At 46.2% G+C, this 27,832-nt stretch overlaps 1 protein-coding gene and 1 pseudogene across 1 annotated transcript; one reads left to right on the top strand and one right to left on the bottom strand.

The window, feature by feature from the left end:
* MUL1 (mitochondrial E3 ubiquitin protein ligase 1) lies at nt 1-9,265 on the bottom strand. Its single transcript, XM_002811352.3, has 4 exons — nt 8,431-9,265; nt 3,773-3,860; nt 2,621-2,741; nt 1-1,973 (listed from the first exon to the last, which is right to left on the bottom strand). Exons 1-4 carry the CDS (start codon nt 8,548-8,550, stop codon nt 1,244-1,246), a joined length of 1,059 nt encoding a protein of 352 aa, XP_002811398.1. The 5' UTR covers nt 8,551-9,265; the 3' UTR covers nt 1-1,243.
* LOC129051966 (small ribosomal subunit protein eS4-like) lies at nt 9,265-26,438 on the top strand (annotated as a pseudogene).
* Nucleotides 26,439-27,832: the final 1,394 nt, after the last annotated feature.

Below are 27,832 nucleotides of genomic sequence, written 5' to 3'. Positions count from 1 at the left end.
TTGGTTGCAACATGTTTAATTTGTGCTGTTCAGACTGGACACTGCATCATACTAGTGTCGGCCCCTGAGGGCACCCCTTCCTCGCCTGCACAAAGGAGGACGAGAGATGAACATTCAAAGGCAGAAAAGGGCAATAAAAAAAGAGCTGTGTATGTGACCTCCCACTACTCAGAGGTTGGGGGGAAACAGCCCCATTTGTCTCACACTAAAAGGCTCACCAAGGGCAGGTGAGGGGCAAATGGTAATACAGGGAGGGGGTAACACAAGGAGAAGCGACATGAGTACACCAAGATGTCAACGCTGTGACGGGCTGGATGAGGGAGCCCCGAGAGGGCATAGGCTCAGGGTGCCAGCCGGCTGCTTTTCCTTGTGACAGCCTTGCAAGGAAGCTGTGAGGCCAGGACACTAGGCCAGTGGCGTCCACACTGCGTCCTTCAGGAGGCGAGGCCTCTGCGCCTCATTCTCCAGGAGGGAAAACCAGGGACCACCCCTGAGCTCTCCCAAGTGGCAGAAGTTCAAATCAGGGCCAGTGGCGAAACCAGGAGGGCTGCCTGACCAACTGCCCTCACGTGACCTCTCTTCAACCTGTTGCCCGGGGCCCCGACCATTTGGGCAGAAGCGGATGTGCTGACTTCACTTGCTTTTGTCCTCTACACACACGTGCAGGCGTTAAGGAGGCAAGCAGGTGAGGGGAAAGGAACACAAGGTGACCTGCCCAGCCTGACAATTCTGAAGAAAGACTGTTTCCCGGGGCATGAAGAAAAAGAAGAAAAGCTGCGGCAGAGTCTCTTCGGAGGCAGCACCCAAGGCATCCGTTGTACTCGGGGCCCAGCCTTTCCTCCCCTGAGTCCTCCACCAAGTCCACAGCAAGCAATGATTCACCAGAAAAAAAAACAGAAGACACAGGAACAGAAGAGCTGCTGATCACTGGCTTTGGTGCTTAAGCGATGAGGCGTTTTCAGTCACACTCGCACTGATCTGGCTCCTGGGAGGAGACGCCACGGCATCCTCCCAGGGTGAGGCACTGATCAGGCCGCACATGGACAGGGTCCCCTCTCAGGTGGGAAAGGCAGCATCTTGCCATTGGAGGCGTGGGTCTGGAGAGTTTCTACCCAATTCCTCCCTCAATCATACCTGGAGGTGACAGCTACCCCCACCACTGCTCCTCCAAAGGCCTCGAGATAAAAATCCCTGAAAAGGGGGCAGGGGTGCTTCCACGTCAAGTTGTGCGGCTTCCAAACCATTAGCTGTTGTACAGGGGTATCACCCGGGTAATCGCCTGTCTGCAGATAGGGCACTTCTTGGGCTCTGGCAAGGCACGGTAGCACTCGGTGCAGGAACAAACGTGCCCACACTCCAGAAAGACGCAGGACTTGAAGCTGCTCAAACACACTACACAGGCGCTCTTCAGACTCTCCCTGTCCTCAGGCTTGGCTCGGCTCAGCAGCTGGGCCTCATGCTCCTGGAACTCCTCCTGCATCTGCTTGAGGCGCAGGCGCTCCTGCCGCTGCAGATACTGCTTCCGGAGGATGAAGAAGAGTGTGGCACATGTGGCAAAGCCAAAAACCAGCGCCAGCACCTTCCAGAGCCTGACGCTCGACTCCTGCCTCTGCAGCAGGCTGTCAAAGTCCTGGCTGCTTAGATAGTACTGCATGCCTTGTTTGGGCGGCTGCAGGCGGACAGAGTTGTTGTCCAGGACCAGTTCGCCAACCCCTGTGAGGGTGGCCCCCACCTTCAGCATCTCTTCGGTCTCTTGGATGCCTTTGGGCCGCTCACCACTGATGTAGTGGCCGATGACATCAGTGAAGGACTGAATCGAGGGGTGGAACTTCTCATACACAGTCTCTAGGCCCAGATCCACTGAGTCCAGGGGCTTCAGCACTCGCACGGCCACATCCATGCCATCCTCGTGGGGCACCAGGTCAAAGGGCACTGTGTTGGTCCTCTGATGAATGATCTTTGAGCAATCGTTCCTAGAAGAATAAGAGAACTAAAGATACAGGGTAGCAAACAGCAAACATCCAGGCAGAGCTGGAGATCAACTAAATGCGGAGGACAGCATACGGTCTGAAGTAACTGGAAGAAGGCAGGAAGATCACTATCTCCAGTTGCCTCCTAACAAGGAGGCTCCATTTTTAGGTCCTGGGGTGATATCAGTGGGCAACAAATACCGCCACAGACTATCATTTCCCTTTCCACTGTAAAACAAACATCTAAAACAAAACCCACTAGGACCAGTTGGAAAACTGGTATTTCATATGATGGCACAAAACATTTTAGGAAATACTGAAATCACTGATTCAGTGGTTCTCAAACTTCAGTGTGCCTAACAACAGATTCCAGGTCCCCGATCCTGGAAATTCTGGTTGGATACGTCACCAGGGACTGACTTATCCACTTCAGGGACTGAAGGGAGCTCAGAAATCTGCATTTCAACAAGATGCCTCGGTGATTCCGACATAGGAGGCCCACAGGCTACACACAAGAATATGACCTGCATTAAGAGACTGGGCTTCAACCTGTCTCAGAAGAAGCTGAAGTCACGGCAACAGCACCCAGGACCCCAGCATTTGAATAGACCAACTGCAAGGGTTTTGGCCAGTGGAGAAGTGATACATACCAAAGGTGGGTGGTTCGATTCCACACCATCTTGTGCTCCTGAAGTGTCAGCCGCTGAATTACCCCCTTGCAGTTTTCCACAAACTGGCTGTTAAGCGTTTCTTTAACAGACCGCACAGCTCCTAAGTGGACACAAATTCTATTATTTCTGAAGAATTTTTCTGCCCTCTCCTTTCAGATAATTTAAAATGTGTTTTCTGGTCTGGCACAGTAGGTCACACCTATAATCCCAACACTTTGGGAAGCCAAGGCAGAAGGATCACTTGGGGCCACGAGTTTGAGACCAGCCTGGTTAACACAGTGAGATTCCATCTTTACAAAAAATTAAAAAGTTAGCAGGGTGTGGTGGCATGTGCCTGTAGTCCCAGGTACTTGGGAGGCTGAGGCAGGAGAATCACTTGAGCTCAGGAGTTTGAGGCTGCAGTGAGCTATGATCACACCACCGTACTACAGCTACCTGGGTGACAGAGCCAAGACTCTATTTGAGACGGAGTCTCACTCTGTTACCCAGGCAGGAGTACAGTGGTGCAGTCTTGGCTCACTGCAACCTCCGCCTGGGTTCAAGCAATTCTCCTGCCTCAGCCCCCCGAGTAGCTGGGATTACGGGTATGTGCCACCACATCCAGCTAATTTTTGTATTTTTAGTAGAGACGGGGTTTCACCATGTTGACCAGGCTGGTCTCAAACTCCTGAGCTCAAGTGATCAGCCCATCTCAGCCTCCCAAAGTGCTGGGATTACAGGCATGAGCTACCACACCTGGCCTCAAAAAAAAAAAAAAATTTTTTTAATTTAAAAAATGTTAAAAATAAATGTTTTCAGTTGACTTTTGCTAATTAATCAAAACAATGACATTCCCATCACCATAAGTCACATTTTAGAAGCACTCTCCTAAGCACTTTGCATGGATCACATAATTTGTCTTATAACAACCCCATAAAGGTAAGCATTATTTTCGAGATCGGGTAACAGTGGTTCAGGGAGGTTTGGTAATCTTAGCGATCACAAAGCAATAACCCACGTCTTTCTGACCCCAAAGTATGTTCTGGACCATGGACCCAACACCACAAAAGGCACTTAATATTAGCCAAGATGATCTTTATCAATCTTTTGGGAAAAAGAAGTTGTTTTCCACTGACCAATAAGCAAACATACCTTCTATAACAGCATAAGGCACACATTTTCCTGGAGCTTCTGAAAGAATACTCTTTAAATCTTCACCCAAATGAACTTTTTTAGCTCCCTAAATACAAAAAAAAAAAAAAATTTTTAAATAAATTGCCATTGAACACTGACATGCTCAATCAAACTTACAGGCAAAAAAAAAAAGAAAAAGATTCTGTTTTTTTCGTGTCAAGACAATATGGAAATTGGACAGGAAGGTGACTACAGAGAATCAGATTTCAAAGCTGTGTACATCAACAGGAATGGAGCCATGCCTCTGCCCTCTTCCATCACTGCAGAATGGGGGTGCCACATACATTCTTGTTCCAGTTAACCAAAACCTACACTCCTTTTCATGTTAAGACTTTTTAGTGAAAATATAAAAGGTACTAGTCAATTTACATACCACAGACTGAACATCATTCAATCTCTTCTTGACAACACAGAGCTATGATCCAAAGGTTTCAGGTATAAAGTACCTAACCTATCACCTAGCACATGGTAGTGGTTTGAGAACTGGTAGGCGTTATTATTAATATTACCACATCTTTACGAACCAATGCTCTGCATTGTATGTTATTAAAAAAACAAAGCAGGGGGGTTGCCTTTGCTTCAACAGGAAGACTGTTAACTGGTGCCAAATGCCATTCTACATTTTTTTTTTTTTTTTTTTTTTTGAGATGGGGTCTCACTGTTATACCCAGACCAGAGTGCAGTAGTGCAGTCATGGCTCACCGCAGCCTCAACCTCCCAGGCTCAAGTGATCCTCCCACCTCAGGCCCCCAAGTTGCTAAGACCACAGGCATGCACCACCACACCTGGCTAATTTTTTTATTTTGCAGAGACAGGGTCTCCCAACGTTGCCCAGGCTGGTCTTGAGCTCCTGGGCTCAAGTGATCCTCCTGCCTCGGCCTCCCAAAGTGCTGGGATTACGGGTGTGAGCCACCGCACCCAGTCTGTTCTACTTTTTGCCTTTTTTCACGGTCATAATTAAGTGAGCATGGTTCCTTCTGCTGCTGTCTTCCTCTAACAATCCCTAGTTCTCCTCTGCCTTCCAACTCAGAGCATCCAACCCATTGCACTTGGGAAACCAATCCTGTTACTGCTGTTTCAAAAATAAGAGAAAAGGAATAAAATCAACAATCATTTCCTGAGCATCTATGTGCCAGGCAGTGTGCTGAGTGTCAGAGATTCAGGGACGAATAAAGGACCATCTCTGCTTTCAGGGTATTCCCAAAAACAATTCTTAAGGATGCCAGATTCAGTAACCTCTAAAGAGGTGATGAGATACAAGATGTATATGAAGGTCACTCTGAGTTTAAGCTACTGCTACACAGTAAGTGACAGGAGCAAGGTCAATCAAAATTTCTTAGCCACTTACACTGTGAAGATACCAAAATGACAGCAATAACAACTAACAATTTACTCATTATCTGTCTCCTTCCACTAGAATGTTAAACCCTAGGAGGGCTTGGACATTGTTTGTCCCGTTCACTGCTATCCCCCTAGTGCTGAGAACTGTGCCTGACACACAGCAAGCATTTAATACATTATTTGATGAATAGATTAATGAATAAATAAGCATTTAAATATACTATGTACCAGGTAATATGCTAGGCACTTCAAATGCATAAACCACTTAATGCCCACACCATCCCTTTACGATAGACATTATTATCACCAATTACAGACAAGGAAACAGGCTCAGAGAGGTGAAGTGATTTGCCCAAAGTGAGACAGCTAGTAAATATCCATCACAGGACGGCCAATTCGAATTTTAAAGGGGGAAGAGGGAGAATATGATCAGAAAGATCTGGAGTTTAATCAAGCTCCAATGCAACCACTGTGACTTGGAACTACTTCATTTATGAGTCTCAGGCTCCAAAACCATAAAGGACAGGGAAAATGCAATTTCACAGGATTTTTATGTGGGTTAAATGAACTTCAAGGTGTGAAAGAATCCAGCCCAGGGGCTGGCACATTGGAGGCACGCAATAAATATGCATTCTCCTCACTATGAGAGATACACAGGATAGGACACAAGCCCCACTCTGGAAGTTTTGTCATCTGATCAAGAAAATAGAATCTAGGACGGGCATGGTAGCTCACACCTGTAATCCCAGCACTTTGGGAGTCCAAAGTGGGATAGCTGCTTGAGGCCAGCAGTGCAAAACTAGCATGAGCAACATGCAAGACCCCATCTCTATGAAAAATAAAAAATTAGCTGGCAGTGGTGGTGTGCACTTGTAGTCCCAGCTACTTAGGAGGCTGAGGCAGGAGACTGGCATGGGCCTGGAAGCTTGAGGCTGCAATGAGCTATGTTTGTGCCACTGTACTCCAGCCTGGGCAACAGAGTAAGACCATGTCTCAAAAAAAAAAAAAGGAAAAAAAAAGAAGAAAGAAATGAAGGACAGGAAGGAAGGCCAAGGAGAAAGAAAAGGAAGGAAGGGAGGGAGAAAGAGAGGAAGGAAATAGAAAATAGAATCTAAAATATTAAGAGTCCCAACTCTTTTTCCAGGAAGCAGCTATTTCATCCTCATTTAGGAACTGATTGGCAAAGGTTTTAAGGTCACCCAAAGCTGAAACCTAAAGAGTTCACAGCTTCAAAGAATCCCACTTCCAGCCAACTTGAGGCCAAAGTGGTTTGGAGTCAGAAAGTGAAGTATCAGTTACACAGAGCTAATCACTTCAGGATTAACTTGATTATTTAATCAGGTGAAATACAGGGCAGCTGGAATCTCACTATAACGCCACTGCACAGCAAATCCAGTTGCCTCATAACTTCGTTCTTTCCAGATTCCAAAACTCCCTTCACGGCAGGGACTGGATTTCACACATTGTTTTTTTTTTTCTGAGATGGAGTCTTGCTCTTGTCACCCAGGCTGGAGTAGCCCGGCCCACATATTAGTTTCTAAACCCTTACTGAAAACAATCTGATAATGAAGTTAGTCAGGTTTAGGAATCCATCTTTCATATAAACATCAAATTAGGTTAGGCCCTTAGCTCTTGTATTGTGAAACTTCAGTCAAAAAGAACCCACAAACATTTATTGAGCATCTACCACTTGTCAAGTACTGTGTTAGAAGCTAGAGGAAAGAGAATGGATGAATAAGACCCTGTCTCTGACCTAAAGAGGCCCATCTCTCTGGACCAGTCAGATAGTCACAATAAAGCAATGTCAATCAGATTAAAATCCTACCCTTGGAATCAAAAGACCTAAATTTAAGTTTCAAGCTGACTAGCTGTATGGCCTTTCCTCCGAATCTCAATTTTCTGATTTGCAATGTGGTGGTAACTGTCATTTTATCTACTTCAAAAAATTACTGTGGGCCCGGGGCAGTGGCTCACGCCTGTAATCCCAGCACTTTGGGAGGCTGAGGCAGACGGATCACCTGAGGTCAGGAGTTGGAGACCAGCTTGGCCAACATGGCAAAACCCCATCTCTACTAAAAATACAAAAATTAGCCGGGCGTGGTGGCAGGTGCCTGTAATCCCAGCTACTCGGGAGGCTGAGGCAGGAGAATCGCTTGAACCCGGGAGGCGGAGGTTGCAGTGAGCCAAGATCGTGCCATTGCACTCCAGCCTGGGCAACAGAGCGAGACTCCGCCTCAAAAAAAAAAAAAAAAAAAGAAAAGAAAAGAAAAGAAAGGAAAAAAAAATATTGTGAAGAAAAAAATAAAATCAAGATGAAAATGTGGCTGGGCGCAGTGGCTCACGCCTGTAATCCCAACGCTTCGGAGAGCCGAGGCGGGGAGATCAACCGACGTCAGGAGCTGGAGACCAGCCTGGCCAGGATGGTGAAACCCTGTGTCTACTAAAATACAAAAAAAATTAGCTGGGCGTAGTAATCCCAGCTACTTGGGAGGGTGAAGCAGGAGAATCACTTGAACCCGGGAGGCAGGGGCTGCAGTGAGCCCAGATCGCGCCACTGCACTCCAGCCTGGGCGACACAGCAGGACTCCATCTCAAAAAAATAAAAATAAATGCAAATGTGTTGTGTAAACCGTAAAGCACAGTTCAAAAAAGAGTGCCATTTATAAAAATAGTTGTAATATAAAAAGGAAGCGTCTGTAAAGCAAGGAGTGGAGTGGTTCAGTAAATGGATGTCTGCTCTTGCTGTTCCCTCCATCTCCCGCTAGATATCTGCATGACTCCCCTCATCTCCTCCTAGGCTCTGCTCAAATGTCACCTTATTTAAGATAGGAGATCCCCCTTTCTCCAGCATTCCACGTCCTCTCTCCCCTACCTTACTCTAAAGCATTGCTCACCATCTGTTACACCGCCTGATTTACATGTTTGCTGTCTAGTCGTACTAAAATGGAATCTCCACGAGGGAATGGGCTTTCATCTGTTCTACTCACTGCCTGGCGCATCTCAGGTGTTCAATAAATATTTTTCGAGTAAAGTAATGAAGTCAAGATTCATTCTGAGTCATAAGAGGGACTTGGGAGAAAAGGAGCGGAGCAGCCGTTATCCCGAGCCCGAATCCTGCCCCTCGCTCCTCCATTTACTGGCTGGATGACACCCTTCAGAGGCTGTTTTCTTTTTTGGACAGTTTCCGACGGTGGGGCGGCCAAGGTGAATCATGGGCTCCCCAGGACCTGGGACAGAGATGACCCGGCTGAGGCCAGGCCGGCTCCAGCACTGACCTTGAGCTCTTGGGAGACCCGGGCCTTCTGCCGGTACACGGAGTACAGGGCGGCGGTGACCACAGAGGTGGTGCCCAGGAGGATGAACTGGCACAGCGAGGGCCGCCCTCCGCTCTCCATGACGGCGGTGAGCCCTGGTGGCCGACTGTGACGCCAAGAATAGGCCTGGTGACCCCCGACTCTCCACCTCCTTCCGACCAGGCCCGCACCCCCCGGCCTAACCTGACCGGAAACTCCAAATCAGTCGCCTAGCGATGACGCACGACGCCGGAACCGGAAGCGGGGGCAAGGGGTTGTAGAGCGAATCGGAAGGTGGGGTTGCCCGGGTGACAATCAAGCTGCTGCGGTCTCCGGGGAGGTCCTGTCTCCCCAGCCGGGTGTCGGAGAGCGATTGGGGAGTTGAGCGACCACCCACCGGTCCGTGGCCGTCCCCTTCGAAACGCGGCGCACTGGCCATGACTGACTAGCCCATCGCCCTGGTCTCCGTCCCTCTTGTTTCCTGGCGTTACTGGGCTGTTTGATGGGTTATTCCATGTCTTCGCCATTAGATTGGCAGGAAATAAAATAATTGTGTATTAAACTCTTATGAGTAATATACGTTTAAGTTTCAGAGCAAACTCTCAAGACTTGGAATTTATTCTGGCCACTTTACAGATGAGAAAACTGAGGCCATAGAGGTTAGGGAATGATGTGCTCGAAGTCTAGTGAGTGCTAGAGAGGAATTTACCCAACCCCAAAGCCCTCAACTCTACCCCAAGAGGGCAGATTATATCACCAAAGTAGCCCCTTAATCTGCCATCACCACATTGAACAACATATTTATTAAATAATAATTACGGCTACGCTTAGTGCCTGTTATGTGTCAGGTTCGGGGCTGGGGGAAGTTTTGCAGGCACCATCCCATTGAAACTTCACAACACAGCTATAATGCAGATTACAGATGAAGAAACTGAGGCTCAGGTAAGTAACTTGCTCAAGGTTATACAGCTAAAAGCAATAGGGATGGCTGTCAAACCCAGGGGATCCTTCTTCAGAGACTGTTCCCTGATCTCTGTAATGCATCTCCTTTCTAAAATAATCGGAGATAACCCAAATCCTTCTTCTAAACATCAGCATTCATTGAGCTATCTCCTACAGGTTATGCTTTGTTTATTTGTTTGAGACAGGGTCTCGCTGTGTCGCCCAGGCTGGATTGCAGTGGTGCAATCATAGCTCCCTGCAGCCTCCCACCCCGCGATCCTCCCACCTCAGCCTCCCCAGTAGTTAGGACTAGAGATGCACGCCACACCCGGTTAATTTTTTAAAAATTTTTTTGTAGAGTCAAGGTCTCACTGTGTTGCCCATGCTGATCTGGAACTCCTAGGCTCAAGCGATCCTCCTGACTTGCCCTCCCAAAGTGCTGGGATTGCAGGCGTGAGTCACCATGCCAAGCCTAAATTCTTGTATTTGCATGTTTACATGTATGAATATTTATGTAGGGAGAATTTCTAGAGGTAGAATTGCTAGGTCAATGGGTGTCGGCACCATTAATGTTGATCAACATTGTCTAATTTTTCTCCATAATGTCCAATTTTACATTTATAAGCAATATGTGGGAATTTCTTTTTTTTTCTTTTTTTCTGGAGACGGAGTCTCGCTCTGTAGCCCAGGTTGGAGTGCAGTGGCGTGATCTCGGCTCACTGCAACTTCCGCCTCCCAAGTTAAGTGATTTTCATGCCTCAGCCTCCCAAGTAGCTGGGACTACAGGCGTGCACCACCATGCCTAGCTAATTTTTGTATTTTTAGTAGAGACAAGGTTTCACCATATTAGCCAGACTGGTCTTGAACTCCTGACCTCAAGTGATTCGCCCGCCTTGGCCTCCCAAAGTATTGGGATTACAGGAGTAAGCCACTGCGCCTGGCCGGGAATCTCTTTTCACCCACACTTTTGCTAACAAACTTTTTGACAAGTTCTATTAAAAATTTAAGGTTAGACCTCATTTTAAGTTTGTGTGTGTGTGTTTACCAAATTCATGATCATCCCTTGGGTTGAAAATCATCAAAGATAACTCAGAGTGTTAACAATCTAACGATTCTAACCCTATTCTTATAGAAAGTAATTCTTATTTGACCCCAATTGTATTTAAGGAATGGAGTTAAAAACTGTTATATATAACAGGCTGATTTAATAAAGATATTTTACTTTTGTGGAGCAATCTACAGTTTTTAGACACATCATCTGTAGTTTTTAGACACATCTTACCTAGTGGCCTGATTCAATGTATGTAAAATGTGTCCCGCCAGGCCCAACATTGTTTTTAATAACAAAATAATGAAAGTAAACTAAATGTTATCAATAGTCAATTGGTTGAGTAAATTTTTAAAATATGTGTATGTGTGCATAGTCAGGTGAAAAAGCAAACTGCAAAACTAAGGAGGAACCCCGTTTATTTTTAAAAGGAGAGAGAAGACTATACTATATATGTTGCATGTCTCCAGAAAGATTCACAAAAAGCTGATAATAATTGGTTCTTTCCATAGAAGGGAAGGGGGTGGCTAGAGAACAGAGAAGGTGACTTTTCACTCTGTTGTATCTTTTGAGTGTGAATGTACAGCATATTTTGAATTAAGAAAACTAGAATTTTAAAAAAAAGCGGCCAGGCGAGGTGGCTCACACCTGTAATCCCAGCACTGTAGGAGGCCAAGGCAGGTGGATCACCTGAGGTCAGGAGTTCGAGACCAGCCTGGCCAACATGGTGGAACCCCGTCTCTACTAAAAATACAAAAAATTAGCTGGGCGTGGCCAAGCGCTGTGGCTCACGCCTGTAATCCCAGCACTTTGGGAGGCAGAGGTGGGCAGATTGCCTGAAGTCGGGAGGTCGGGAGTTCGAGACCAGTCTGACCAACATAGAGAAACCCCGTCTCTACTAAAAATACAAAATTAGCCAGGCGTGGTGGCACATGCCTATAATCCCAGCTACTTGGGAGGCTGAGGCAGGAGAATCACTTGAACCCGGGAGGCACAGGTTGCAGTGAGCCGAGATCGCGCCATTGCACTCCAGCCTGGGCAAGAGAGTGAGACTCCGTCTCAAAAGAAAAAAAAAAAAAGAGAGAGCATGCTATTTACTTCACAACCAACAATTACAGAAAGCCTCCTGCATCCAAGGTTCTAGGCTGGGCATTAGGAGATACACCTTATATAGCCAGCCTCTTCCCTCTGACTGGTTAGGGCCTTGTGGGGAGGTAGACATGGACAGTTACAGATTGCCCCAGGTCCAGTGAGATTAGCACAACCAAGTGCTACAGTAGGGAGATGCTGTTTATTTCCACCAGGGAAAGAATTTGAGTTCTGTTAATAGAATGGAGGGTGGAGTGACTGGGATGGAAGTAGGAAAGGCCTTTCATGAAGAGGGGGGAAAAAACAGCAAAGGTACAAAGCTACCACGAGTTGGCCCAGTACAGCTAGAGCCCAGGATGTGCAACAGAGAGCAAGGAGCAAGTAATTGAAAAGGAGCGTTGAGGCCAGATCCTGTAGGTCCCTAAATGCCAAACCAAAACTTTAAACTTCATCATTTTGGGGATGGTATCCATTCCACTAAAGCTTTTTGAGGATCAGCAAGGGTGCAACCTAACCTGTTTTTTTTAAATATATATAATCAAAATTCTTGTATCCTTAGGTTACAGCAAGGAAGAGAACAAAAATGGGTCCTTAAAATAAAACAGGCAGAGGGCTCCACTGCTATAAGTTAGGGGTCCTTGCTTACAGGTTCTGACTATTTTGGGCCTCCTTGTTTTATTCTCTGGGCCCTTTTATGAGTTCCTTGGGAGCTCATTAAAGCCATCACTCTTAAATGACACAGTTTGGTTTTAAATAACCCTTCCATTTTTTTTGCCAAAGGCTGAAATCCTTCATTAGCTATGCTGAGCACCGTCCTATTGGGACAGTCTGAAATTTACATCATGTGGACTTTGTTAGGAGCGATGAGAGATGGGCAATTTCAGCCGCAGCCAGATGTCCCTAAGGAACCATTCCCAGCCTGGAAGGCCGTCCTCACTGAATCACAAGTTAAAGATGAGCCTCTGACTTCAAGAAAGGGAGTAAATTCTAACGCAGGAGGCAGCGCTTCCTGGGAGAAACAGAGTTACTAAGGACAATGCCACTGGGGGCATTTCACTTTAGATTTAATTCAGATTTCCCCTCGGAGGAGCAAAAATTCCCTGTTAGTCACTGGGTAAATGCCTGTTAGGCATTCGCCAAGGTCCAGGGACCAAATAGGTATGAGAGTGGCGTCTTAGCACCTGCACTGACATTGCCCCCAGGTGCCACAGGAAACAGGAAATGAAAAAGATGTTAATAGCAGCATCATGTGGTCACTCAGTTTCCTTCCAGAATGTTCTCTTGGGAGAGCACCTGACATAATAATTACCTAATAAAGTGAACATATTTTTAGTGAGCATTTATCCTATGCAATGCACTCTCCCAGATGCGTGGTGGGACACAGGGGTAATGTGCAGGACGTGCTCCCTGGCCTTATGGAAGTTACAGGGGAGACTTTTTATGATTTAATCCCCACCTATTTGTGAAAAAAAAATCTGAGATAACTTCATTAAGTGGGACACATCATAAGATAGATGTATTAAAAATAAATAGGGCCAGGCGCAGTGGCTCACGCCTGTAATCCCAGCACTTTGGGAGGCTGAGGCAGGCGGATCACTTGAGGCCAGGAGTTTGAGACCAGCCTGGCCAACATGGTGAAACCCCATCTCTACTAAAAATACAAAAAAAAAATAGCCAGGCATGGTAGCACACACCTGTAATCCCAGCTACTCGGGAGGCTGAGGTGGAAGAATTGCTTAAACCTGGGAAGCAGAGGTTGCAGTGAGCTGAGATTGCACGACTGCACTCTAGCCTGGGCAACAGAGCAAGACCCTTGTCTCAAAAAAAAAAATAAATACATACATACATACATATGTATATACAGGGCCGGGTGCAGTGGTTCACGCCTGTAATCCCAGCACTTTGGGGGGCCAAGACTGGTGGATCACTTGGGGTCAGGGGTTTAAGACCAGCCTGACTAACATGGTGAAAACCCATCTCTACTAAAAGAATACAGAATTAGCCAGACATGGTGGCACAAGCCTGTAATCCCGGCTACTTGGGAGGCTGAGGCAGGAGTATCACTTGAACCCGTGAGGCAGAGGTTGCAGGGAGGCCAGAGGTTGCAGGGAGGCAGAGGTTGCAGTGAGCCAAGATTGCACCATTGGGTAACAAGAGCAAAACTCTGAAGAAAGACAGAGAGAGAGAGAGAGACCAGGCACAGTGGCATGCAGAGAGAGAGAGAGAGAGAGAGACTAGGCACAGTGGCTCACACCTGTAATCCCAGCACTTTGGGAGGCCGAAGCGGAAGGGTTACATGAGCCCTTTTAAGGTTATAGTGAGCTATGGCGGCACTGCTGCACTCCAGCCTGGATGACAGAGTGAGACTCTGTCTAACAAAAAAGAAAAGAGAAGAGAAGAGGAAGGAAGGAGGGAGAGAGGAAGGAGGGGGGAAAAGAAGGAAGGAAAGGAAGGAAGGAAGGAACTCAGCTAAAATAAAAGGAGCAGGAAACTGGTGATAGACACCTAAGATGAGTTAATCACACAGTTGGACACCAGCCTTGACTGTGAGCTTCCCAGTAACCATGACAAAAAGGAAATGTGTTGGGGTACAAGCTAATGAAGATGGTGCAAGCACTCAAAAGATTCAATTCGGCCAGGCGCAGTGGCTCACGCCTGTACTCCCAGCACTTTGGGAGGCTGAGGCGGGCGGATCACGAGGTCGAGAGATGGAGACCATCCTGGCCAACGTGGTGAAACCCCATCTCTACTAAAAATACAAAAATTAGCTGGGAATGGTGGTGCACGCCTATAGTCCCAGCTACTTGGGAGGCTGAGGCAGGAGAATCACTTGAATCCGGGTGGCGGAGGTTGCAGTGAGCTGAGATCGTGCCACTATACTCCAGCCTGGCGACAGAGTGAGACTCCGTCTCAAAAAAAAAAAAAAAGATTCAATTCTAAGCAGTCTGTGAAAAGTCTTATGAAGAGGAAGGCATCAATTTATCTGCAGGTCATAGAGTTGATCCACTGTCTATCCATGAGGATGCTGCTGTCAGAAGCTCATAAAAGAATGCAGGCTTTGAGGATTTCCCAAAAAGAGGTCACATCCAGTGGGGGTCACACCCAGGGGGTTCATTTTCTGTCTCCTTTGGACCAGTGGGACTTACCCACCATTGATTGGCCAAAGGTTCCAGCAGCAGACGACGGGAGACCTTGTGGAAAGAAAAAAGAAAAATGGTCCATGAGGACGGAATGATGGGCCTTGGCCTCACCAGTCACTCCTTCGCTCGGAAGTTCCTCAAATCAGAGTGTTATGAGCCAGGCACTGTATTTCTTTTTCTTTCTTTTTTTTTTTTTTTTTTTTTTTTTTTTTTTGAGACAGAGTCTTGCTCTGTCACCCAGGCTGGAGTGCAGTGGCACAATTTCAGATCACTGCAACCTTTGCCTCCTGGGTTCAAGCGATTCTCCTGCCTCAGCCTCCTGAGTAGCTATGATTATAGGCGCCTGCCACCACGCCTGGCTAATTTTTTGCATTTTTAGTAGAGACGGGGTTTCACCATGTTGGCCAGGCTGGTCTTGAACTCCCAGCCTCAACTGTTTTGCCCGCCTTGGCGTCCCAAAGTGCTGGGATTATAGGCATGAGCCACTGTGCCTGGCCTACTTTTCTTTTTGAAACAGCCTTACTGACCTATAATAAACTGCACATATTTAAAGGTATAATTTGATAAGCTTTGACATATGTATACACCTGTGAAACCCTGTGAAACCATTGTTACCAAAACACTAGGGGTTCAATCTGGGTCCTGCTGCTCACCACACAAAAGGCCAATTACTAAGAAAATGAGTATTGCCAAGGAAGAAAGCTTTAGGCCAGTGCTGCAGCTGAGGAGACGGGAGCTCGGTCTCAAATCCATCTCCCTGCTGGATTAAAACTAGGGCTTTATATAGCAGGGAAGAAATGTAACAACGTATAAGAAAACAGGAACTCAGAAGGGACAAGGAAGCAGTCACGATGAATGAGGGGTCCAGCATTTCATAGTCAGATGGGGTAATCTGGTGACTTTCAGTTCTTTGATACTTTTTTTTTTTTTTTTTTTGAGAGGCCTGAGTTTCCTGAAGAAGGAACTCAGATAAAACAAATGTAAGGTTTAGGAACAGAAATGTCAATTTCTTTTTTGTTTTTTTTTTTGAGACGGAGTCTCACTCTGTTACCCAGGCTGGAGTGCAGTGGTACGATCTCAGCTCACTGCAACCTCTGCCTCCCAGGTTTAAGCGATTCTCCTGCCTCAGCCTCCTGAGTAGCTGGGATTACAGGCACCTGCCACCAAGTCCGGCCAATTTTTGTATTTTTAATAGAGACGAGGTTTCACTATGTTGGCCAGGCTGGTCTTGAACTCCTGACCTGGTGATCTGCCTACCTCAGCCTCCCAAAGTGCTGGGGATTACAGGCATGAGACACCGCGACCAGCCCCATGGCCAGAAGGGTCCATTTCTTTTTTTTTGAGACAGAGTTTCGCTCTGTCACCCAGGCTGGAGTGCAGTGGCACAATCTCGGTTCACTGCAACCTCCACCTCCTGGGTTCAAGCGATTCTCCTGCCTCAGCCTCCTCAGTAGGTGGTATTACAGGTGCACGCCGCCACCTCACCTGCTAATTTTGTATTTTTAGTAGAGACAGTTTTGCCATGTTGACCAGGCTGGTCTCAAACTCCTGACCTCAAGTGATCCGCCCGCCTCGGCCTCCTAAAGTACTGGGATTACAGGCATGAGCCACCACGCCCAGCCTGTCTTGCCACCCTTAATGCACACGAGAGGCCCTAAAATAACTTCTGGTAACTTGGGACTCATTTGGAAAATCACAGACCCTGTTTTGGGAAAAACCTCTGTTTTCCTCGTGAAACCCCAAGAATTAAAAGTGGATAAATGGTCGGGCGCAGTGGCTCCCGACTTAAATTAGACTTTAAGTGATGGCTAATAATAGTTATGGAGGGATACCTGACTCTTGGACTCTTTGACACTTGGATCAGAGAAGCATGCTCTTGGCCACCCGGAAGATAAGGAAATATCTCCACCCCCCCCCACCCCCCCACTGGGAGATGAGACTCCCATGAGAGATGGGCTGATTGGCTTTGGGTTGCCTTTCAATGAAATGCAGGGTAGAGACCAGGCACCGTGGCTCACGCCTGTAATCCCAGCACTTTGGGAGGCCGAGACCGGTGGGTCACTTGAGGCCAAGAATTCAAGACCAGCCTGGCCAACATGGTGAAACCCCATCCCTACTAAAAATACAAAAATTAGCCAGGCGTGGTGGCACGCATCTGTAGTCCCAGCTACTGGAGACGCTGAGGCAGGAGAATCACTTGAACCCAGGAGGCAGTGAGCCAAGATTGTGCCACTGCACTCCAGCCTGGGCGACACAGCAAGACTCCGTCTCAAAAAACAAACAAACAAAAAAAAGGCAGCAGTATGGAAATATGGCTTTTGTTAAAGGGAATGTAATTTTGTCCAGTTCAGAGGGTTTTAAATATTGCCTTAACAAAAACAAAAAAAGATTGTCTTAAACTAAAAGAGTAACAGAACAAAACTGAAGGTTTAAGCAAAGTGAAATGGTTTGTAAAGGGTTGATCTTGTAAAAATTCTGTAGGTATACAGGCTGGACACGGCGGCTCACACCTGTAATCCCAGCACTTTGGGAGGCCGAGGCAGGCGGAACACCTGAGGTCAGGAGTTCGAGACCAGCCTGGCCAACATGGTGAAACCTGTCTCTACTAAAAATATAAAAATTAGCCAGGTGTGGTGGCATGTGCCTGTAATCCTACCTACTCAGGAGGCTGAGGCAGGAGAAGCACTTGAACCAGGGAGGCAGAGGTTGCAATGAGCTGTGATTGTGTCATTGCACTCCTGCCTCGGCAACAAGTGCAAGACTCCATCTCAAAAAAAAAAAAATTCTTGGGCCAGGTGTGGTGGCTCACGCCTGTAATCCCAGCACTTTGGGAGGCCAAGGCGGGTGTATCACCTGAGGTCAGGAGTTCAAGACCAGCCTGGCCAACATGGTGAAACCCCATCTCTACTAAAACTATAACAATCAGCTGGGCGTGGTGGCGCACATCTGTAATCCCAGCTACTTGGGAGGCTGAGGCAGGAGAATTGCTTGAACCCAGAAGGTGGAGGTTCCCATGAGCCAAGATCATGCCACTGCACTCCAGCCTGGGCAATAGAGACTCCGTCTTTAAAAAAAAAAAAAAAATTCTTTGGGTATAAACACATTGGCAAAAATTTAAAAGAAATTATTTAGTTTTTTCCTTAGGTTAAAAACATTAAAATCATACTGACGTGGGGCCAGATTCTGGGCCCATGTGTCCAAATAACAGGGTTTTCTTAGAAATTGATCTACTGTTGGATAGAAAATCATAAAGGGTTCTAAAAAGTTTATGAAAATCTTACCTTATGGTCAAACTAATTAAACTGGATAGAGATATAAAATTTTATTTTAAAAACTTGCTTTAACATTAAAGATGCACTAATGCAAACATGAAATTTGGTTTTCTCTTTTGAAGACGTTTTGTATGTAAAGTTAAAATACAATGAAAGGGTTTTGTTTTCTCCTTTGGGTAAATGGCAGGAAAAAAAAAAGGGAAGAGAGAGAAAAGAAACAGATTCAGTTGGCCTCATGCTGTCTTCATTGTGTCTTGTTTGGAAAGCTAAGTCTCCTCTATTAGAGTAAAGGTTTTTCTTTTAAAAAAATTTTTTGGAGTTATCATTTTGGCCAAATGATTGACTTATGGTGACCTGGGATTCTATTTTGTGATATCCAGTGTTTTAAACCTTTGATATTTGACAAACTTTCCAAAATCAAGTTATAAATCATGTCTCTTTCTTACCTAATATTTTAGATATAAGCACAAAAATGACATTTGGCCAGTGAGCCAGGAGTGCTGATTGGTCAGAGATGAAATCTTAGGGAGTCAGGGCTGTCTTCTTGTGCTCAGTCAGTTCCTGGGTGGCCACAAGATCAGACAGATCAGACAAGCCAGTTTCTTGATCTGAGTGGGGCCAGCTGATCCATCAAGTGCAAGGTCTGCAAAATATCTCAAGCACTGATCTTAGAGCAGTTTAGGGAGGGTCAGAATCTTGTAGTCTCCAGCTGCATGACTCCTAAACCATAATTTCTACTCTTGTGGCTAATGTTAGTCCTACAAAGGCAATCTAGTCCCCTGGCAAGAAGGAAGTCCATTTTGGGAAAGGGCTGTTACCATCTTTGTTTAACACTATAAACAAGTTTCTCCCAAAGTTACTTCAGCCTACACCCAGGAAGGAACAAGGGCAGCCTGGAGATTAGAGGCAAGATGGAATCAGTTAAGTTAGATCACTTTCACTGTCTCAGTCATAATTTTGCAAAGGCAGTTTCAATCCCTCCCTTTGGGTTTTATAACACCTTAATAAAAGTGTAGGCTATGAAGATGGGAAAAGGCCGTCAATCACTCTGGCTTCTTCCTGCTGACAGGGGACGGACATAGTGGGAATGGGAGTGAACCCCAAGGTGAGAAGAGTGGAACCGCTTTGCAACTGTCTGAGCGACTCATGCAGGTCTGGATGGGCTTTCAAGGCTTGCGTGGCAAAAACATGAGTATCTCATCTATAGTTTTACTACAGTGTAACGAGTCCTAGGATGAGGAGTACAATTCCCAGTTTTAAAAGCAAAGCTTTGAAAGCATTAGCTTGGGGACTTCTAACCCACAAAGAATATAGAATTTAATCTAAACTGCAGAAAAAACCTCAAGAACAGCTAACAACAGTGTACTCTAGTTTTTCTTTTGAAGCATAATTTTTCTCTCTCCAGTCCCCGTTTTTATTAAAAACAAATCATGATGGAACTGATTTGTTTACAAAGTAAACTTTAGTCTTACTGTACTTGGCCTGATTATTTGCATAAAGTGCAGCAAGAATAATTATTTTTCACTTAGGCTTTTTTAATTGGCTTTGATAGAACTCTGTTCCCCGAGGAGGGTGGATCACCTGAGGTCGGGAGTTCGAGACCAGCCTGACCAACATGGAGAAACCCCCTCTCTACTAAAAATACAAAATTAGCCGGGCATGGTGGCACATGCCTATAATCCCAGCTACTCAGGAGACTGAGGTAGGAGAATCGCTTGAAGCTGGGAGGCGGAGGTTGCAGTGAGCCGAGATTGTGCCACTGCATTCCCTCCGGCCTGGACAACAAAGTGAGACTCTTGTCTCAAAAAAAAAAAAAAAGTATCCCAGCTGAAAGACAACTGAGGAATCATTTATTTCCATCTCCCCATTTTGCAGATGAGAAAGAGACTCAAGGACCTCAGGGCACTTGCCAGAGGTCACATGGCAGGTAAACGGCAGCACAGATCCCAGACTCCGGTGCCTGACTCCCAAGCCTGTCCTAGTTCACCCTTTCCCAATCCACAGGGTACCGGCAGCTTTCAGGTGACCAGCGGGCTCCTTGATAAAGACGGAGTTCCTGTCGTTCTCAGGTGAGGCTGGAGGTGAAGGTAGTTACAGGTGACCCACCAAGTTATCCTTTAAAACTCTGCTCCCCGAATGTTCATAGAGACTGATTTGAGTAATGATTAAAACTCTGGTCTGCCACCAAAAAAAAAAAAAAAAAAAAGACTCATTTGATAAATGAGTCTCAACTTCTCGTTCTCTTAAACTGTCTTTCTGAAGAGCAGAAGTTCTTCATTTTTATAAAGTCCAATTTATCCATTTTTTTCTTTTATGGATCATTCTTTTGGTGTTGCATCTAAGAAATCTTTGCCTAACCTAAGGTCACAAATATTTTTTTCCTGTGTTTTCTTCCAAAAGTTTTATAGTTTTCGGTTTTACATTTAGGTCTAAGATTCATCTTCACGTGGGCCAGGCGTGGTGGCTCACGCCTGTAATCCCAGCACTTTGGGAGGCCGAGGCGGGTGGATCACGAGGTCAGGAGATCAAGACCATCCTGGCTAACACGGTAAAACCCCGTCTTTACTAAAAATACAAAAAATTAGCCGGGTGTGGTGGCAGGCACCTGTAATCCCAGCTACTTGGGAGGCTGAGACAGGAGAATGGCGTGAACCCGAGAGGCGGAGCTTGCAGTGAGCCGAGATCGCGCCACTGCACTCCAGCCTGAGAGACAGAGCGAGACTCCATCTCAAAAAAAAAAAAAAGATTCATCTTTGCATGAATGTTTCCATGCAATGTGCACACTGTTTTCAACGAACCATTTCATGTCATTCTCACATCATTTCTGCAAAGATATCAGGTATTATTTTTGCTCCCATTTTATAGATGAGGAAACAGGCTTTGTGAGGTGAAGTTGCAGGGTTTAACCAACTCCTTCTTTCTCCAGAGCTATATGCTTAAGGACAAAACTATATTAGCTTTTATTTAGTTCATGTTATTGTCCCTAAAATCAACTTGATTGATCAAGCTGAGTCCACAGATTGATTGATTGATTGATTGATTGATCAGGTCATTTCCTTCCTTGAATTACAGTCACTCCTACTCAAATACTTAGTAAGTGACTGCCCATTTGGAGAACTTGTCTAGAAACCAGGGTTCCTGGGTTCTAACCTGGGCTCAGATCAGTATCGCCACTGGGAAAAAATGCAAATGCAAGTTATTTCTAAAATCATCTCTAAGGGTCCTTCAATCTCGGCATCCTAAGATCTCTGGGATTTTCCTGCGAATTTAGTCAGTCATTGCTGCAGTTGATATTTTAGCCACAAGGAGGCACCAGGAGCACAGAATGGAGAAGGCGAAGCAAAGCGCCCTGAAGGAGGATCTGAGACCCGGGAATGGGAGGTGAAGGCGGAAGGGTGAAGGAGGTCTGGAGATTGAAGGGGAAACTGAGGCTAACTGTGGCCCACGTCGGGTTGTATCCAGGGGCCCAGTTCAGCCTCAGGCTTGCTATTTGCCAGCAGGCCCTGGGCCCGTCACCTGTAACTACCTTCACCTCCAGCCTCCGTTCCTGAGAACGACAGGAACCCCGTCTTTATCAAGGAGCCCGCTGGTCACCTGAAAGCTGCCAGTACCCTGTGGATTGGGAAAGGGTGAATTAGGACAGGCTTGGGAGTCAGGCACCGGAGTCTGGGATCCACGCTGCCATTTACTTACCCGCCATGTGATCTCTGGCAAATGCCCTGAGGTCCCTGAGTCTCTTTCTCATCTTGCAAAACGGGGAGATGGAAATAGATGATTCCTCGGGTGTCTTTCAGCTGGGATACTTTTTTTTTTTTTTTTTTTTTTTGAGTCAGAGTCTCACTCTGTTGTCCAGGCTAGAGGGAGTGCAGTGGCATGATCTCGGCTCGCTGCAACCTCCTCCCAGCTTCAAGTGATTCTCCTACCTCAGCCTCCCGAGTAGCTGGGACTTCAGGTGCCCACCACCACACCTGGCTAATTTTTGTATCTTCAGTAGAGACGGGGTTTCACCATGTTGGCCAGGCTGGTCTCGAACTCCTTGACCTCAGGTGATCCGCCTGCCTCACCTCTCAAAGCGCTGGGATTACAGGCATGAGCCACCATGCCTGGCCTCAGCCACCATGCCTGGCCTCAGCTGGGATTCTATTCAAACTACCTGAAAACTAGAGAAAGGAACGCATCCTCCTTTTTGTGTACTGGGCAGACCATCTCAACATTATGAGTCTTAGTTTCCGCTGCAGCTAGGAAAAGGGAGTAATAGCTCTGCTTTCTGCACAGGACTGCCCTAGGCCCAGATAAGCTAATGTGTGGGAAATTGCTGTAGGCAGGTTAGGAATTCTCTTTTCATTATTATTTATGTTCCTGGCTTACAAAATGCAGGCATATTCTCAGTGTTCAGGATAGTACCTGGTGCTCAATAAAGATTTGCTGAATAAATGAATGAATTAACAAATCCAGTCCAAACTCATTCCCAATAGGTGAAGTCCTTCTATAATGATTCAGAGAGTGCCACCCAGACTTTGCTTGAACACTTCCCTTGGTGGAGAGCTCACTACTTCTCAAGGAGTATATTGTCAGCCATCTTGAATCTCTAACACTTCACCTCCTTGGCCTTGGTTCTGCCACCCAGAGCCTTTGCCTATCCTGAACATAGAGCCTTTCTGCACACCTCAGAAACTTCCTTTGAGTTCTGCCAACCATGGAGCCACCTAACCCTGATGGAAGGAAGTAGAGAAATATTATGGTGGCTGGAAAGGGCACAAGGTCATATGAAGAGCTTTTCCTCAATATGGGAGGAAGTTGTCTATGTGGTAGGGGATGGAACCTGAAGAGCAAGCAGAGTGAAGATGCGGGAGAGGAATGCATAAATATATGTCCCTCTATGGGACATAAGCTATAGGGAGGTGGATCTTGGCCTCAGCCCCAGCCAAACATGGTGGTCCCATCCCCCTTGCCTGGGATTGGCTTAGGAATGAGCACGGGATTCAGTTATGTCCAATGAGATGGAAAGGGAAGTCTGCTGAGGGGCTTCTCTGAAGCAGCACAGGCTGGAAGAGACAGTCCCTTTTCTGCCTCTGGTTGATGAATCTGAATGTGTTGCAACTGCTTAAGTCATGTTGCTGCCACCAAGACCAATACATGGAGAGGGGCATAACTAAGAGAATCACAGAGAAGTAGAGCTGGAGCTTTGATCAAACTGTGCCTGAAGGTGTTCTATGCCTGATTTCCTGTGAGATCATAAACCTTATTGTGTAATCCCAGTGAATTGGCCATTGGCAAGTACCACCACCACGAGCATCCTAACAGATATGCAGATTTTAAAAATGGACTGTATTAATGTGGGCTCATTTATTTATTTATCTATTTATTTTTTTGAGACGGAGTCTCGCTCTGTCGCCCAGGCTGGAGTGCAGTGGTGCGATCTTGGCTCACTGCAAGCTCCGCCTCCCGGGTTCATGCCATTCTCCTGCCTCAGCCTCCCGAGTAGCTGGGACTACAGGTGCCTGCCACCAAGCCCGGCTAATTTTTTGTATTTTTTAGTAGAGACGGGGTTTCACCTTGTTAGCCAGGATGGTCTCGATCTCCTGACCTCGTGATCCACCCGCCTCGGCCTCCCAAAGTGCTGGGATTACAGGCGTGAGCCACCGCGAATGTGGGCTCTTTAGTGACAAGTACAGAAGCCCAATTCTGGCTCGCTTCAGCAAAACAAACAGAACAGAATTGTTGGCTCAAATAACTGAAAAGTACAGAGTTGGTTACATCCAGGGATCCAGAAAATCAGGACTCATCTTTCTCTGTCTGCTCCACTAGCTCCATTCTTAGGCTGTCACTCCCAGATCATAAAAAGGCCACTGGACTCACAGTCTCACAGCTCTGCAGCCCCAGAAGAAGAGGACTGTTCTTTCCCAATAGTTTCAACACAAGTCCTGGCACTGGAGTCTCATAAGCTGCTTCAGGTCACATGTCCACCCATGAGCTAAGCATCAAAGCCAGAGGAGAAAAGCACCAATTGGCCAAGAATGAGTGACACCCCCATTGTTAGATGTGTCTAGGGTAAGGCGTGACCAGATCAGTTCAATTCAACACGTCTAATTTTAATTTCTATGTGACAAGCATAATCCCAGGTACTGCTGCCCAAAGGAGGGGAAATGAATTCTGTGTCTATTCCACCAACCATAAGACAAGTCGGAAAGACAGGAGCTCTGAGAAAGTGACAACTGACATCCAACTTAGTTATAACCAACACACACCATGTTCCCTAATGAATCACTGGTCCTGGAGCCACGTCAGTTGCTGGCAATCGTGAAATGGGCCACATCCACTTTCTTAGCCTCTGTAGAAACCCACTGACTTTGACCCAGTTGTCTGTGGGCCTGTGTTCTTCAGGATATGTTCATTTAATTTAATTTAATTTTTTTATTTTTTATTTTTTATTTTTAGATGGAATTTCACTCTTGTTGCCCAGGCTGGAGTGCAATGGTGTGATCTCGGCTCACTGCAACCTCCGCCTCCCAGGGTCAAGCAATTCTCCAGCCTTAGCCTCCCAAGTAGCTGGGATTACAGGCACCCACCACCATGCCCAGCTACTTTTTTGTATTTTTAGTAGAGATGGGGTTTCACCATGTTGGTCAGGCTAGTCTCGAATTCTGACCTCAGGTGATCCACCCACCTCGGCCTCCCAAAGTGCTGGGATTACAGGTGTGAGCTACCGTGCCTGGCTTGTTCATTGAATTTTTAGGGGAGGAAGGTGAACTTCTTTCCATGCCTAAGGTAGCCATGGCTTATGGTCCCAAGAAGCATCTGAACTGGTAGCAGCTCAAAGCAATGGATGCTGGAGACACTGACTGATGTGTCTGCTCCTCATCCATCCACCAGTCCCCACAAGCTGAGAGTGTGTCTCCCCCTCATCATTTTTCCTAAGAAACAGAATTAAGTATGCCCTGACCGGAGATGAACTAAAGATTTGGATGCTGCGGCTCATTAAGATTGACAACAAGGTCCAAACTGATAGAACCTACCCTGCTGGATTCAAAGATGTCATCATCATTGACAAGACCAGAGAGAATTTCCGTCTGATCTGTAACATCAGGGTTACTTTGCCATTCACCATATTACAGCTGAGGAGGCCAAGTACAAATTGTGCAAAGTGAGAAAAATCTTGTGGCTACAAAAGGAATCCCTCATCTGGTAACCGATGATGCTGGCACCATCCGCTACCCTGGTCCCCTCATCAAGGTGAATGACATCATTCGGATTGATTTGGATACTGGCAAGAGTAGTGATGTCATCAAGTTTGATACTGGTCACCTGTGGATGGTGACTGGAGGTGCGAACCTGGGAAGAATTGGTGTGATTACCAACAGAGAGAGGCACCCTGGATCTTTTGATGTGGTTCATGTGAAAGATGCCAACAGCAACAGCTTTGCCACCTGGCCTTCCAGCATCTTTGTTATTGGCAAGGGCAACAAAACCCAAGGAAAGGGTATCTACCTCACCACTGCTGAAGAGAGAGACAAGAGACTGGCAGCCTAAAGCAGTGGGTGAAATGGTCTCTAGGTGATATGTTAACAAGATCTTTGTACCTAATTAAAAATAATGCAGCCTAAAAAAATTGGGGTGTATTTGGCCAACTGGATCAACTAATATAATGTTTTTAACTTGCAATTTGAAAATAACAAGTAGAGCTTAAATTAGCCAAGAATTTTTTATTTATTGAAAGTAACAAGTAGAGCTTATATTAGCCAAGAATTTGTTTGGTTACAAGTTATTAAAACTCAACTCAAAGTCAAGACTAAGAGGCGGCCAGTGAGGAGCTCAGGGTGAGAAATGTATGAAGGTGCTCACTGTCAGGTTTGTAAAGACGCCTCCTTAAATTTTGCTCCTCAAGTGCCTCATTTGACTTGCTCTGTTCCCATTTCTGATCCAACTCAAACTATCTTAAGCCAAAAAGGAAAAATTACAGGCTCAATAGTTGACCTAGAAAAGGCACAGTGATGAAGCTGGCCTAGAGCACACAAGGACCCAGGGTTCAAATGCACTCATATTTATTTACTCTTCTCTCCTGCTGTCTCCTCCTGTCTCCCTCCTAACTCTCTCCTCTGCTTTTCTCTGCCAGTTTGCTTCAGTCTCTCCTACCACCATTAGTCTTTCTCCTTACAATTAGTTCATAGTCACATACAGCACCAGGCTAAGCTCTTCATCTTGCAAGCAGAACTGGCGGGGGGGGGGGGGGGGGGGGGGCAGAGGACTAGGAGAAAGACTTCCCATTGGCTATCTTGGGTCAATGTGCATGCCTGGACCAATCACTGTGGTGATAATATATTTGCCCAGTGTTGGACAGAACTCACCACTGTGGTCTAGGGGCTGGAGGCTGAGACCAGAAGACAGGAGGATCTGATGGGCAGACCAAGACAACTCTTAGTATTCCAAGTCTGAAATACTCTAGCCTTTATTTTTATTTTCCTATTGAAACAATTATTTTTATATCACACAGTTTGATAATCGGAGGTTTCTTTTAAAATTCAACTATATTTGTTCCAGTAGTAAAAATAAGAAAAAAAAAAAATGTGGCCGGGTACGGTGGCTCATGCCTGTAATCCCAGCACTTTGGGAGGCTGAGGTGGGCAGATCACCTGAGGTCAGGAGTTCAAGACCAGCCTGACCAACATGGAGAAACCATGTCTCTACTAAAAATACAAAAATTAGCCAGGCGTGGTGGTGCGTGCCTGTAATCCCGCTACTTAGGGAGCTGAGGCAAGAGGATCACTTGAAGCTGGGAGGCGGAGGTTGCAGTGAGCCAAAATCACACCACTGCACTCCAGCCTGGGCGACAAAGTGAGACTCTGACTCAAAAAAAAAAAAAAAAGAAAAGAAAAAGAAAAAAAATTCAACTATTGAATTACAGAATAGATTCCACTCAGGGGCAGGAAGAGGCAATAGGGAAAGAGATAAATTAGAAAGGAGAAATTAGAGCCAGCTCATAGAGGCCCTTGAGTTCATTATTTTAATACATTTGCATTAAATGCCTATTCAGTGCCAGGAATGTTAAAGTTTGGATTCTATTCTGTAAGCAGCAAGGATTTTGGGGGGCAGAGGCATGTCAGGGTAAGAGAAACTGCTCTGAAAAGCCAACAAACTATGGGTGATCCTGGAAGAGAGATAACAAGCCCACCTGCTGGAGAGGTTGTCCCAGGCCCAGAAACCAGTGGGCAGCACTTGCGGAGCACAACCTCTATGCCCCGCCCGCCACAGTGCCCGCTGGGGGACGGTGTCTAGGATCTCGATGCCCACAGGACAGGATCTGACACCTTTCAAGTGGCCACAGGTTGGTCCCTAAGACCCTTGAGCCTACATTTTCCTCATCTGTTCACTGTTTACCAAGAACATATACATCGAGAAAACGTGTGTCAAAAGATAACTAATATTTATCAAACACTTATTCTGTGCTAAACCCTTTGCATGCATCATCTGATCAAATCTTTGTGATAAACTGTGCAGAGACAGCTAATTTTGCCCCATAGTTGTCCTATCCATTGTTACCTGGTTAAAAAAAAAAAAAAAAACTCTACTCTTTGGCTGAGCACTTAAAAACTGCATTTCTCAGCCCTCCTTGCAGAGGAATAACCATGTGACTAAGTTCTGGCCAAGGGGAAAGAGTCACATCAAACTTCTAGAGAATTTTTGTTTTGTTTTGTTTTTTTTTTTTTGAGATGGAGTTTCGCTCTTGTTGCCCAGGCTGGAGTGCAATGGCGCAATCTTGGCTCACTGCAACCTCTGCCTCCCGGGTTCAAGCGATTCTCCTGCCTCAGCCTCCCAAGTAGCTGGGATTGCAGCCATGCTCAACCACGCTCAGCTAATTTTGTGTTTTTAGTAGAGACGGAGTTTCTCCCTGTCCG

The sequence above is a fragment of the Pongo abelii genome, chromosome 1, assembly GCF_028885655.2.
Source record: "Pongo abelii isolate AG06213 chromosome 1, NHGRI_mPonAbe1-v2.0_pri, whole genome shotgun sequence".
NCBI lineage: Eukaryota > Metazoa > Chordata > Mammalia > Primates > Hominidae > Pongo > Pongo abelii.
This window is presented reverse-complemented; position numbering and strand designations above follow the sequence as displayed.

What these genes read in the sequence shown, in the direction of transcription:
- MUL1 (XM_002811352.3), bottom strand. Translation starts at nt 8,550, where the DNA reads ATGGAGAGCGGAGGGCGGCCCTCGCTGTGCCAGTTCATCCTCCTGGGC. An exon ending in GGGTCTCCCAAGAGCTCAAG is followed by an intron (nt 3,861 to 8,430) that starts GTCAGTGCTGGA and finishes TTTTGTATTTAG; the next exon opens with GGAGCTAAAAAAGTTCATTT. An exon ending in GCCTTATGCTGTTATAGAAG is followed by an intron (nt 2,742 to 3,772) that starts GTATGTTTGCTT and finishes GTGTCCACTTAG; the next exon opens with GAGCTGTGCGGTCTGTTAAA.